Source organism: Myxocyprinus asiaticus, chromosome 30 (assembly GCF_019703515.2).
Source record: "Myxocyprinus asiaticus isolate MX2 ecotype Aquarium Trade chromosome 30, UBuf_Myxa_2, whole genome shotgun sequence".
Taxonomy (NCBI): Eukaryota; Metazoa; Chordata; class Actinopteri; order Cypriniformes; family Catostomidae; genus Myxocyprinus; species Myxocyprinus asiaticus.
The window spans coordinates 12,989,608-13,004,189 of NC_059373.1; the positions used below are offsets into that span (position 1 = coordinate 12,989,608).

Consider the following 14,582-nt stretch of genomic DNA (forward strand, 5'->3'; position numbering starts at 1 on the left):
ACTTTAAGTTTCGAATGTAAATAACAACAACATCAATCCTTTTAAAATAGAATTGGTAAAAGTTAAGATTCAGATTTTTTAAATCTTCGCACATGCATAAAATAATTGTATAGTAGCAGGGAAAATAAATAACTTGGTATTGTGTGTATATGACTTATGAATAAATTATACATAAACATTTATTAAATGCATTTTGTTAGAGAAATATTTGTTATTAGATAAACTGATATAAAAGGAACAAAGATAAAAAAGACAAAGCAAGTACAAATCCATCTTTAACATTTCTGTCTAGTTCTAGGGTGTTGTCAGTCAGTATTGAGAACACAAGGAAGATTTCATACATTACACATTTTGACACATCAGCCATCACCAAATCTTACTAGCTAAGGACGCAAGGCCATGGATGGCTATACATAAAACCAGCGGAAGGAATCCCTCTCCAGAACTAATTTCAGCAGTCAATATGTTATCCTTTTTCCTTAACAAAACATTGCATGATTTAAAAAGTTCCACCACTCTGTGAAATTCATCCTCCTTTTGTAAGAAAACAGGAATGGTATCCTTGCAGAGCGGCAAGCAGTTAGCAGTCAGAAGATTTGCCTAGGTTTACAGAAAAAAACAAAAAAGTACACAATCCAAACATTTACCAAAGTTCATGTGCTATGTGAAAATACCTGTTTTCAGACACTTTTCCAGTCATAGAACAAAGAAATAACCACATTAAAGGAATAGTTCACCCAAAAATTTAAATTGTGTCGCTCTAAACCCATGCGAATTTTAAAGGATGTCTCATTTGCTGATTTCAATACAATGGTGTTTGATAGTGACACTTTAAAGCTTAGAAATTTACCCAAAAGTGTCATAAAAGTAATCCATGCAACTCATACGTTGTCTTCTGAGTTTTATGAAAGCATACGATAGGTTTTGGTAAGATTACCGAAATTTAAGTTATTAAATATACAGTGAAACTACACTATATGGCCAAAAGTTTGTGGATGTCATATGTGCTTGATGAACATTTGATTTCAAAAACCTTAGGCATCAATTTCCCCCTTTGCTGTAATAACAGCTTCCACTCTTTTGGGAAGGCTTTCCACTATACTGTAAGTAGTAACATGGCTGCAGGGATTTGCTCTCATTCAGACACAAGGCTATCAGTGAGGTCAGGAACTGATGTTGGTCGATGGGGCCTGACTTACAGTTGCTGTTCCAGTTCACCCCAAAAGTGATCAGTGGGGTTCAGGTCTGGGCTTTGTGCAGGCCAGTCAATTTCTTCCACGCCAGACACAGTAAACCATTTCTTTATGGACCTCACTTTGTTCACAGGGGCATTGTCATGCTGGAACAGAAAAGGGCTATCCCCAAACAGTTGCCACAAATTTGGAAGCACACAAAGCCCAAGCCATTACATAAAGAAACATTAAGATTTTTCTCTACTGGATTTAATGGAGTAACCAAATTCGTTAATTAGAAGGGGGTGTCCACAAACTTTTGGCCATATAGTGTATATACAGTGAAGTATTTACAGGGAAAATCCTGACTTTAGCCATGGTTCTCCTCAGCACATTCCTGAGTGCATGCAAAGCTTGTTCACATGTTCATGCAAAAACTTGCGTTGTTCCCGCAAGAACCTGCGCTGTTTTTCCTTATGCAACTTTTAAGCGTGAGCCATTGTGAACATGCTTCTCTCATGCATGCTCAAAAACACGCATAGGAGAGCTATGACAGAAGTCAAGATTTTCACTGTAAAATAACTTAAAAATCATATACCTTTAGAAAACTTGATGCATGAGTCGTCGGGAATATGTTTCACGGGTCGTACAGACTACTTTTATGATACTTTGGGATCCTTTTTAAGCTTAACTTTTTTTGTCAACAGCCATTCTATTGAAATCAGTGAACAGGACATCCTTTAAAATTCCTCCTATTTGTGACTCATCTGAGTTTGGAACAACATGAGGATGTGTAAAGGATGACAGAATTTTAATTCTGCTTTAAACCTTTTATTATTTTATTATTTAGAGTTGAATTAGCATTAAACAATGTTGAACTTACTAAATCCTGTAGACTTTTAAGACCTTCAGAAGTGCAGAAATGTCCTAGCAGGTCCTGTCCAGCATCTGTCAGCTCTGAATAATAATAATAATAATAATAATAATAAATAAAAAGTGATGGGTGTATGATGCAGACGAAAAGAATCTAAAGACTTGCACATAAGATTTGTTTGACTTTGAAGCTTAAGTACTAACCCTCAGTGGCGCTGATCAGCATATGCATAGCAATCAGAACTTTTGCATTTGATGAACTTCCATTCTGATGGGATACAGCTGTGTGACAACCATTCTGTGATGATCCGTACATTTCAGATGCCAAAGGAAGACCATTGTTTTTGGCTGTTGATACCCGAGATCCATTCTGATTGGACAATTCCATTGATGTTGTGGTGTGACCACCCTTTTCAAATGGTTCGCACTTCAGCAAGTCTAAAAATGCACCAATGACCTGGCTCTGTTCATCAGACAACTCATTCTTGAAGAAACATGGTGCTTCGCCACTGATTAGCACCTCGAGCTGAGAAAGACAGAAAGATAAAAAATAAAGTGTTATGAGGAGGAACAAACTCCTTTATAAACAGTGGGGCTACAAAGTCCATTTGTGGGAATGCTTTCAAGCTATCACTCACCTTATCCATCAAAGCTGATAGGATGCATCTATCCAACAGAATTTGGCTGAACAATTTGAGTAAGCAGGAACAGCACTCAGCAGACAGATCAGCCAGTAAACAAAACCTCATCTGAACATCTGCAAGTGCTACAAAGAGACCACAAGCACACATACATCTTTCAGAAAACAAAACAAAAAAAATCAGTGGATTCATATCCTATATGAAAAATATGACAAGGTCTTTCTAACCAGCCAGATTGTTTTGGGAACTGAAAGGGGAAGTGGGAGAAAAAGGACAATCTAACTTCAACTCTTGCAAATATCATGCACTCAAACACATACCTTTCTTCAGGGTACTAAGTGGGGACCCTTCCTTGATCTCTTGTGGTGTCCACAGACCATCCACCTCAGAGTAACCAGAAAAGGTATTTTGAGAAATGTCATCTGCCTCAATCCCACTAGGCTCAACGCACAAATCTACACTCCAACAGTCACAAAAAACAACAACTTTCAAACAGAGAAAGTCCAAATACATATACAGCATGTCCACTTTTTTATTATTATTATAAAAAGTAGTTAAAATCAGTGATTCTTAGCCAGGGGTTACTTAAGCCGTTTCCAAGGGGTACTTGGAAAAATGTTGCTTTGGTAAACCAACAAAACGGGAACTGCGCATAAAAATATTAGGGCAGTCAAAGAGAAGAACTATGAATTAAAATACTTACAAAAGTACTAATAGGTTAAAATGACAACTTTTAATTGTGATTCATCTTGTGTGTGTGTAGTTTTTTCCAGTTCTTATTTAGGGAAAGAAGAAAAAAAAATTTATGTGTGCAAGCTTTATAAATTTGAGTGGATGACACTTGTAGCATAGTATATGTGGTCCTTAGCAAGTCTGTTTTTAAACTCACAATAATGATTGTTTTTTGTTTGAAGTAACTTAAATATTTCAAAAGAAAAATAAAACTGTACACTCTCTTACAAATGTATTTTAATACAAACGTTTCGGCAACAAGCCTTTATCAAGGTACAATTTCCTTACAATCGTGGGGCGGCTGTGGCTCAGGTGGTAGAGCAGGTTGGCCACTAATCGCAGGGTGAGCATTTCAATTCCCGGCCCACATGACTCCACATGCTGAAGTGTCCTTGGGCAAGACACTGAACCCCAAGTTGCTCCCAATGGCAGGCTAGCGCCTTGCATGGCAGCTCTGCTGTCATTGGTGTGTGAATGGGTGAATGAGTCACAGTGTAAAGCACAGTGTAGAGTGGTGGTGAAGTGGGCTAAAGCACATAACTGGTATTCAGAAGGTTGCTGGTTCACAGCCACCACCATTGTGTCCTTGAGCAAGGCACTTAACTCCAGGTTGCTCTGGGGGGATTGTCCCTGTAATAAGTGCACTGTAAGTTGCTTTGGATAAAAGCATCTGCCAAATGCATAAATGTAAATGTAAAGTGCTTTGGAACTGCTAAGGTTAAAAAAAGGTGCTATATAAGTGCAATGGAGTAAGTATAAATAGAATCAGTCATTACACACAGTGGCATCACAATGGATTTTAGTAATTAGCTAACAAGCCTGTCTCAACCAATTAAAACAATTGAGATACCAGGCTGATTTGTATGTCATAAGAGACATTACTTAAGCACATTTAAAAACATGATAGAATTATAAATTCTAAAAAGCCCTATACACACACAACAATCAATTGTTTTAGAGAACTCCCAACCTTCAATTCAAGATGTGTACAAAATTGATTTCATTTCCTCATTTATATATAAAAAAAAAAAAAATCTCAATTCAAAATCAACATTTAAACCATGTGGCACCAAAGTTTTTAATCTGTGTATCCAAAAGTCTTCTCGTTTCAGCAAGAGCTGATCCAAATCCCCACCTCTTCTTGGTAGTGACACCTTCTCAATACCTATATAACGTAATGATGCAACTGGATGATTACGTTCTATAAAATGTGCTGCTAATGGGTCATTTATATTTTATATCTTATAGTACTACGATGTTCTGCAATTCGTGTTTTTAATTCCCTGCTTGTTTTTCCCACATATGATTTACTGCAAGGACACGTTATTAAGTAAATCGCAGCTTTTGTGTTGCAGCTTATTATACCTTTTATTGGAATAGATATCCCAGAGTGAGGATGTTTTAATGACCTTCAACGGTAAGTGTAGTTACATTGGTTACATGCACTACAATGACGGTTACCTTCTGGGACAGGTGTCAACATGCCTTGTAATTTCACAGGTGGAGAAGGGATCAAGTCAGTCTTAACCAAGCAGTATCTTAAATTACGTCCTCTTTTGAACACTGTAAGTGGAGGGTCCTGAAAAACACCAATTCTCTTATCCGACTGTAAAATATGCCAATGTTGATTTATGATTTTCTTGATTTGCTCTGAACATTTAATATATTTCATGGTAAACACAATGGGAACTTTTTTTTAGCATTTCTCTTTTCTTGAATAGGTCTAAAACGGGATTGTTTTTCAAAAATGTTTTCTTCAGGTTGTAACTGTTTGGCATTATAGCCTCTGCGATAAAAACATTTCTTCATACCATTCAAATTCTTATCTTCCTAATCTTCCTCTTTTTATCTGACAAAATGTACTATATGGAAGACTATTCTTTAAAGGTAACATCAGCTCTCAGTAATGTATTACTGGCAGTAGGTTTCCTAAAAAGATCAGAATGAAGCCAATTTTCTTTTACAATCCATAAATCCAGAAAACTAATTTGGTTCTGATCAACATCATGGTAAAATTCAAATATTCAGAGCAATTATTTAAGTATTGGTGGAAAGAGTCGTGGTGTTCAACACTTCCCTTAAAAAGACAGAAGCAATCATCCAAATATCTCTTCCAAAATCAAATCGTTAGCACTAAAGACATGCTGTGAATAGATGACATTTTCTTTAAAAAGACCCATATATCAATAATATATTTGCAAAAGAGGGTGCAAATGCACTCACCATGGCCACACCCCTTTGTTGGTCAACATTACGTTTTGATAATAAATAAGTCATGGACTCAGGAGTCATGCCTTCCTTATGTGGTATACTTGTATACAAGGACAGAACATCCAAAGATACAAGCAGAATATCATTAGGGACAGGATTGACTGAATCAATAAAGGACAACATATGGTTAGTGTCCTTTAGAAAAGATGGCATAAGTCGACAAAAGTAGATACTGAAGATGTTAATGAGTCAATCCCTGCTACTATTAGACAGCCAGGAGGAGAATCGAGACATTTTTATGAATTTTAGGTAAGACATAAAAAGTCTGAGTAATAGGGTTCTTGATCTTTAAGAACTCAAGTTCCCTTTTAGTAATCTCACCAGTTTGAAAGAGTGAATCAAGAATTTCATGGATCTGATCTTCACCTGTGTGTAATGACTGATTCTAGTTATACTGCTCTCCATTGTGAGAAAATTGTACCTTGATAAAGGCTTGTTGCTGAAACGTTGGTAATAAAATAAACCTGTAAAAGAGTGTGGTTATATTTTTCTTTTGAAAGTTTTGTCCTAACTGCACCTCCAAACTTAAGGTGTGCATTTGCTCCAGTGTCTCTCTAACTGAAGTAACATAAATAACAATAATGATTAGGCTAAATAATATCTATAATAATATAATAAATAAATAATAAAATAATATAACATAATTTGAGTAGGAATGCATTTCTGGTTCGGTTTAAAAGGGGTACTTGAGACCTATTGATGTGGATTTGGCGTACTTGGGGTAGAAAAAAGCAGATGGGACACACTGTATAAGTAATATGTAAGTGACATTAAGAATATTTTTCACAAATTAATAATGCATTTAAATAGTTTAAACAAATTAATATAATTTAAAAAAAATGAAAAAAAAATCAGATGGATATTGAGTGCTCTGGAAAGCCACGTAAACATCACTGACCAAAGTAGCCATCACTGCTGATGTTCATTTCAATGACACTGTAAGCCATTACAGTGTCTGGTGGGATCTCTATAGCAATCTCAGAGTCGTATTGTAGTTTACCGGTCTCTTTCATGAATATCTGAAAGACCAGAGACACCCTCAGATAAACAGACATTCATTCATGCAATGGTGTAAATTCAGTTAATCCCTGAACATGCATGCAATTCTTACAAACCTCTGCACAACGTGCTCCCAAAATGGCGAGGCAGCCGCTCTTCTCCAGTCCGGTATAGGAGATGGTACATTCACAGGTGGTAAAGATTCGCTCTTTCAGGAGGGTAAAAACCTTTTTCCTTTTCAGTGACTGCTGAATCAAGGAGTGATGGGTGTCTATCGTACTACAGGGGCCATCAATACCAACAGGTCAAATCAAAACCAGAACAAATCACTATATTATTACAAAGACATGCAGCCTATCTCTTGTGCCTTGTAATTAGTAGTCTGCCCACTCATGTCAAATTTCTAATTTGCAAGCTTATTCGCATGACTGTAAATGTTAAGAGATAAGATTAAAATTTAGGTCCAAAGTAGAGAAATTACCTCAGAAATATATTACTATTTTATAATAATTTTTTAATAATAATAAAAAATAGAACACATAATACAATATTGTAGTGCTCCGGGTTCCAAAAAACAACAGTGTGAATAAAAAGTGGACTAAAAGCTGGTCAAAAGTGAAATGAACCAAATCTGAGCCCACTTTCAAGAGAACTGGGTTCCTTTTCACTTTGTTTGCTTTTTGGTCCACTTAAAAATGGTCCAAGTTTGGTTCTTTTAACCTCATGCGACACCACGTCCACACGTCCACAACACATGTTGTATTTTGGCTTTGCTATACGCAATGCGTAATTTAAATAAATTAAAACCGACTGAATACTGTTCACAAGACTCTACACTGTCATTTAAGGGTTAAACTTCTGGCGCACTGCGTCACGTGACACAACAGCGTGACGTTGATATACAGGAAGCGTGCTACTGGCACAGCGCCAACAAAAGTGCCTCTGGTAAGAAATCTATTTAAGTTTTTTGATTGAAACCTGTTTGGTTGTAAAGATTAGCGTCTATAGTTTGATATGCGGTTTTAAAAAATCTGTTCATTTTCACGTGTCAGCGTGCTGATAAACATAATGTCCACATATGTTGAAAGTAGGACCGCGTTACCTCAAAAGTTGAAAAAAAAAAAAGAACGTTCTTTTTAAAAAAAATTGTATTTCTGATTTTCTACCCTTTTTCTCCCCAATTTGGAATGCAAATTTCCCAATGTGCTCGAAGTCCTCGTGGTGGCGTAGTGACTCGCCTCAATCCGGGTAGCGGAGGACGAATCTCAGTTGTCTCCGCATCTGAGACCGTCAATTCGCGCATCTTATCATGTGGCTTGTTGAGCGCGTTACCGCGGAGACATAGTGTATGTGGAGGCTTCACGCTATTCTCTGCAGCATCTGCACAACTCACCATGTGCCCCACCAAAAGCAAACCACATTATAGCGACCATGAGGAGGTTACCCCATGTGACTCTACTCTCCCTAGCAACTGGGCCAATGTGGTTGCTTAGGAGACCTGGCTGGAATCACTCAGCACCCTGGGATTTGAACTCATGACTCCAGAGGTGGTAGTCAGCGTCTTTACTCGCTGAGCTACCCAGGCCCCCCATGTTAGTTATTTTTAATATTTTATACATGAACACATCTGTGGGTCAATTTGTTTCATTTTAATATAAATTTTGTTATTGTTTTATTTTGTTATCACTGTACAATATGGTTCTATTCATTAACATTAGTAAATGCATTCCTATATATTTTGGTAAAATTGTTTTGCTTGTTTATTGGGTCCTACTAGTTACAAATCAAAAAGGGTAATGGAAAATGCACAAAGCAGTCACGCGGGGATCTCAGGAGGTTAAAGCAGACTCAAGTGTGAAATTTCTACCACGTTAGTAGTTCTTGTCAATTTAAAGGGATAGTTCACCCAAAAATGAAACCTAAAAATCTTCATTTGTGTTCTGTAGAAGACAGAAAGTCATACACATCTGGGATGGCATGAGGGTGAGTAAATGATAAGAGAATTTAAATTTTTGAGGGAACTATCCCTTTAAGTAGATTGACATCATATACATATTGCATGAGTGTTTTTCTCTAACCTGCCTCTGGAGTCCTTCAAAAGTTGTGGAATATTTACATCCTCCTTGCGAAGTGTCCCGAGAGATAAGCAGAGTTTAGACGTGCCCTGTCCATTCGCATTTAGGGTGACACCGCCACCTCCCACCTCCAAAGATCCACTCATAGAGTTTGTGTATGTTCCCTGATATTTCACAAGGTCTGTCTCCTCACGCACTGATACATACAAAGAGGGATATTCAGTTTAACAAGGACAGAAGCAGTCAAGCAAGTTTATTCATTTTATAGCTCATGAACATTCTTGCCGTCACATTACAATAACACTTACATTTCCATTGGAGCAGTTTTGTGCACATCGAAATCAACTTGTACATGCTGAGAACATATTGAGACTTATACCAGTGTCATGTTTGCCAACAAAAACTAATGAACCAGCCTGCAAGATCGGAATTGTGCTGTGCAAATTGAGGTCTGAAAAGCAGGTGGGCCTATGAGCACTCACACAGGATCATTACCTGGTTTTATTGCTTTCCCCAGCAGCAGGTCTTGAAGAGTGAAAGGTGTAGGTATGTACTTAGTTTGCTGCCAGAACCAAACTTTCTGGCTTTTCAGCACCACCGCAAGCGGCTGGAGTTTTTTTGAATCATTCAGACTGGAAGACGCAATCAGAGCACCATTAGGATCTATCTGCCGGACCAGCTTTTTCGTCGCTTTCTCAAACATCCCCTGCACATACACAAACATGGCAACATTAACACATGAATTAAAGGGATAGTTCCAGTGTCAGAAATTCACTTTTACATTAAGGGGCAATATTTGCCCCCTGGATTTGATTTTCAGGGGCATTTTTTACCTTTCTGAAGGCATATTTGTCATGTCAAATACATCAATTTTATCAATGTATTAATAGAAATTCTCAAGATTTATAATTTATTATCTCCTACTCTAAGAATTAAATCATTATCAGCTCATATATTATGCCATAATATGTATAACTACTTAAAAACTTAAACTTATAACTTAAAATAGAATATTAAGAACTATATCAGATGTTACTAATGAACAAACCCAGAAGAATTCATTATTAGGGCTTTTTTTTTTTTTTTTTTGCCCCATCCTTTTTTAATTTTGTGGGCATTTATGTAATTTTTTGTGCCATTTTTGCCCTAAACCCCCCTTAATTTCCGACCCTGGATGGTTCACCCAAAAATGAAAATTCTGTGATCACTCACTCTCAACTCATGTTGTTCCACACTCATATGACTTTCTTTTGCGGAACATGCTCCGCGTTAGCCTCAGCCACTATTCACATCAATCGCATCTTTTTGGTGACTGAGAATAAGATTCTGCCTAACATCTCCTTTTGTGTTCCACAGAAGAAAGTCATGCGGGTTCGGAACAACATGTTTATACCATAAATATTATTTATGGTATAAACCATAAATAATACAACAAGGGTTGTACTTGCTTGTTTTGATTATTGGGGAATGCAAGATTCACCCCCAGAATCTACGCCCCTGCTCTTGATAAACAACAGATGTGGGAGCAGGTATAACAAACTTTAAGAACTTTCCAACATTCCTATGATGGATGTGTTTTGGTGTTAGTTAAGTTTCTCATCTTAAAGGAATAGTTCACCCAAAAACATAAATTCTCTCATCATTTACTCACTCTCATGCCTTCCAAGATGTATCAGACTTTCTTTATTCTGCAGAACACAAATGAAGATTTTTAAAAGAATATTTCAGCACTGTTGGTCCTCACAATGCGAGTGAATGGTGATCAGAACTTTGAAGGTCCAAAAGGTCCTAAAAGTAATCCATACGACTCTAGTGGTTAAATCCATATCTTCTGAAGCGATATCATAGGTGTGGGTGAAAAACAGATCAATATTTAATGGAATAGTTCACCCAAAAATGAAAATTCTCTCATCATTTACTCACCCTTATGGCAACCATAAGGGTGAGTAAATGGCTTTCTTTCATCTATTGAACACAAATTAAGATTTTTAGAAGCTCTTTAGGTCCATACAATGCAAGTGAATGGGTGCCAAGATTTTGAAGTTCCAAAAATCGCATAAATCAGCGTAAAAGTAATCCATATGACTCCAGTGGTTAAATCAATGTCTTCATAAGTGAATATGATAGGTGTGGGTGAGAAACAGATAACTATTTAAGTCCTTTTTTACAAGAAATTCACCAATTATAACTTTCACATTCTTCTTGTGTTTTTGGTGATTCACATTCTTCATGCATATCGCCCCCTACTGGGCAGGGAGAAGAATTTATAGTAACAAAAAAGCACTTAAATATTTATCTGTTTCTCACCCACACCTATCATATCACTTCTGAAGATATGGATAAAACACTGGAGTCATATGGATTATTTTATGTTTCCTCTATGTGATTTTTGGAGCATCAAACTTTTGGCACCCATTCACTTGCATTGCATGGACCTACTTTTAGAAATATTCTTCTAAAAATCATGAATTGTGTTCTGCAGAAGAAAGAAAGTCATACACATCTGGGATGGCAAGAGGGTGGGTAAATGAATATTTTGTTGGGTGAACTATCCCTTTAAGTCCTTTTTTTTACTGAAAATCTACAACTTTACCTTTATTTTTACATTCTGCCACCTACTGATTGGGTGCGATATCAGATGGAGATTGATAGTAAATAAGGACTTAACCCTTGTGCGACCTTCGGGATATTTTTGTCTTTTTCATTTTTGTTTTTTCTGATCATTTTGTCTGTGTTACTGCCAATGGCATACATTTTGCCAAAGGTGTGTATTTTTGGGGGAATTTTGATATTTCAACATCAGTTCCTATAATACATCTATAATACACTGTGTACACAAAATATTGACACTCAGGACCTTAAGGACAAAAATGTCCCCATTGAAACCCATTAAAAGTGCAATAATTGATCCCAGTGCCATTAAAGCATAAAATCATGAATTCTATGATTTTATGCTTTCATTCTGGAGCCCTGGCTTCAAAATTAAAATTTTAAATATTTTCCACCAGTGGCGCTATTTTTTTCATGTTTAGCCTATGGAGCAAATACATGCTTTTTCCTGTTTTCTGTTTGCTGTATTATAGAGCACTGCAGGCAAATTGAATAAATGATGCAGGTAAAATTGTGTGAGTGTGTTGGTATGGATGTCAGAGTGTGTTTTGTATGTGTGTACTGAGAAATTTGTGTGTGTGTAAAAAACAACAGTGGTATTATGTAATCAAACTGGCATTTAAAGGGTTAAAATCCTGAAAATTAATTAATATTTGGTAATTATGTTTGGGACTGATGTTGGTTAAAAAATCTAAGTCAGTGAAAGTGGAAAATAATATTAATATATAATATTTTTATGGCAGTTCTTTGATGCGGACATTTTTGCACTCCTGAGTGTTTTTTGTTTTTTTTAATCTGACACTGCATAAAAAACAATAATGCATCAACATCAGTGTTGTTGCTAATCATTGACATATCCCAGACTGTGTTAATCAAAAAAAAATTAAAAAAAATAAAATAAAAAAAATTCCCCTTAGCATTTAGTATATGGAAAATAATTCATTTTTTGTGTTTTTTTCACCCCCATAAAAAACAAACAGTGGCATTATATAAACAAACTACCATTTAAAGGGTTAAAATCTTGAAAATGAATGAATATTTGGTAGTTATGATCAGGACTGATATTGGTTAAAAAAAATTAACTAATTGAAAGTGGAAAATAATATTAATATATAATATTATTATGGCAGTTTTTTGACATGGACACTTTTGTCCTCTAAGGACCTCTGAGTAACTTTTTTTTATTGATGCACAAGGGTTAAATATTGATCTGCTTTAACCTACACATATAATATCACTTCAGAAGATATAGATAGTCTGGGATGGCATGAGGGTGAGTAAATGATGAGAGAATTTTTGGGTGAACTATCCCTTTAAATACTTTACTGCTGGCATCACATTCCATATCACATTCCCCAATCAAGTGAAATAAAAGCATGTAAGAGAACAGACAATCTAAAGAAAATCAAAACTCTGAATCCACATAACAGTCAATGATCAGTCAGGGTTTTTTTTTCAATGGCTGACTCTTAACCTTTATTTGCATACATCCTTAAAGAAATGTTCTAAAAAAATTTGCATTTTACCAAACCAGTAAATGAGCACTGTTTTTGAGACCTGATTTTTCCAATGTTTTCCTAATTTATGACCCAGATGGGGCAACTGGGCAATGTGTGAATGGTGTTCCTCAGAAAGGCTAGAGAGGATGTTCACGGTAAGAGCATATAAATAACATTCATCTCCACCACTAGATTTTCTTGAAACTCCATGAAACAGTCTAAACCAGGGGTCTTCAACCATTTTCAGGCCAAGGACCCCTTGGTGGGTAGAGAGATGGAGCCGGGACCCCCATTACATATTGTATAAAATTGAGTGTTGCGTTTTATGCCTATAAAAACATGGATGGTAGGCTACCATATTATTGTATGTACATACTTCATGATGTTTACATTGCAAAGCCATTGAAATAATCATTAAATGCTGCCCTGCTGAAAAGACCAGCTAAAACCAGCATAAGCTGGTTGGCTGGTTTTAGCTGGCCTTAGCTCGTCATGCTGATCTTAGCTGATCAGGCTGGTCAGGCTGATCTTAGCTGGTCAGGATGGTCTTAGCTGGTCGAGGTGGTCATAGCTGGTCTCCCAGCCTGGCCAGCTAAAAAGTGTTCAAACCCCCTCTGAAACCTGCTAACTGAACAGCCTGGCTAGGATGGCGACCAGCTAAAACCAGCCAACCAGCTTAAGCTGGTTTTAGCTGGTCTTTTCAGCAGGGATGTACAGCAGGGGTCTGCAACATTTTTGACATTAAGTGACATTTTTAAATTCCCCTGTAAATCCCTGTGCCAAACCTCCTCCAAAATAAAAAAAAAAAAAAAAAAAAAGACAGGCAGATAGATAGACAGACAGACAGACATTAAAACAGACAGACTCTGTCCATGCAGAATAAAACAACTGGGTCAAACAATAATTTGCGGACCTCCTGTTGAAGACCCTCGATCTAAACTTTACAACTTTTTAAATGACATATGCACACGAGCAATTTTTTTGTTTACTATCTACTATTAGCCTACATTACATATATTATTAATTCAGTCAAGTATGAAATCAGGAGATCAAACGTCAGAATAGTATAAGTGATTTATAAATAGTTTATAACTACAAACCTGTTGTTGTTAGTCTTCAGCTGATGCGCTGCAGAACAACAGCCAAACAAGCGGAAATCGCGATGTGTTGTGAAGAAACTCTTTTCTTATCGGCGCTTTATTTCATAAAACAACGGCTCTGTGAGAGACAAAACCGTACAGCGCTTCTCTTGACAGAAAATGCGACTGCTGAAGAATTGCACCGAAATTTAAGTGCCTCCTCCACTTCTGAAAAGTCCCAAAACCCCCGTACTGTGACGGCATCGGCGTGAACAGGGTAACTGTACGGTCTGTCAGGGAAGAGGGCGGTACAGAACTGACATTAAATGATTTAAAAATGGATGGGTCCTGGCTAAAATTTGGAGTCATGTGAACAGAAACATAAATAATCGTGGGACAAGAACAGACTTGCCCCTGTCATTGACTTCTACTGCTCACCGTGTCTAAACGAGTGATTATACCTTAACACTGATTATATCGATTTTAATATACTGCAGTGTAGACAGTTTCGTCATTCAGTTCAGGGGTTTTCAAACTTTTTAATGCAAAGGACCCCCAAATGATATTATAAAGTCTGCTAAATTAAAATAACTGGCTTTTATAGTGCCATTGTACTAAAGCTAAATTAATT

General features: G+C 36.7%; 1 protein-coding gene across 2 annotated transcripts; it reads right to left on the bottom strand.

The window, feature by feature from the left end:
- Nucleotides 1-27: 27 nt before the first annotated feature.
- LOC127421467 (gasdermin-E-like) lies at nt 28-14,193 on the bottom strand. 2 transcript variants are annotated; one of them, XM_051664527.1, is made up of 11 exons: nt 13,973-14,193; nt 10,415-10,451; nt 9,259-9,469; nt 8,767-8,959; nt 6,805-6,967; nt 6,588-6,708; nt 3,007-3,141; nt 2,684-2,811; nt 2,250-2,571; nt 2,056-2,129; nt 28-600 (listed from the first exon to the last, which is right to left on the bottom strand). In XM_051664527.1, the coding sequence occupies exons 2-11, from the start codon at nt 10,418-10,420 to the stop codon at nt 367-369; spliced, it is 1,587 nt and encodes a 528-aa protein (XP_051520487.1). In that variant the 5' UTR covers nt 10,421-10,451; nt 13,973-14,193; the 3' UTR covers nt 28-366. The 2 variants fall into 2 exon arrangements, with proteins under 2 accessions (XP_051520487.1, XP_051520488.1); XM_051664528.1 differs by lacking the exon at nt 10,415-10,451 and having other exon boundaries at nt 13,973-14,192.
- Between the last annotated feature and the right edge of the window lie 389 nt (nt 14,194-14,582).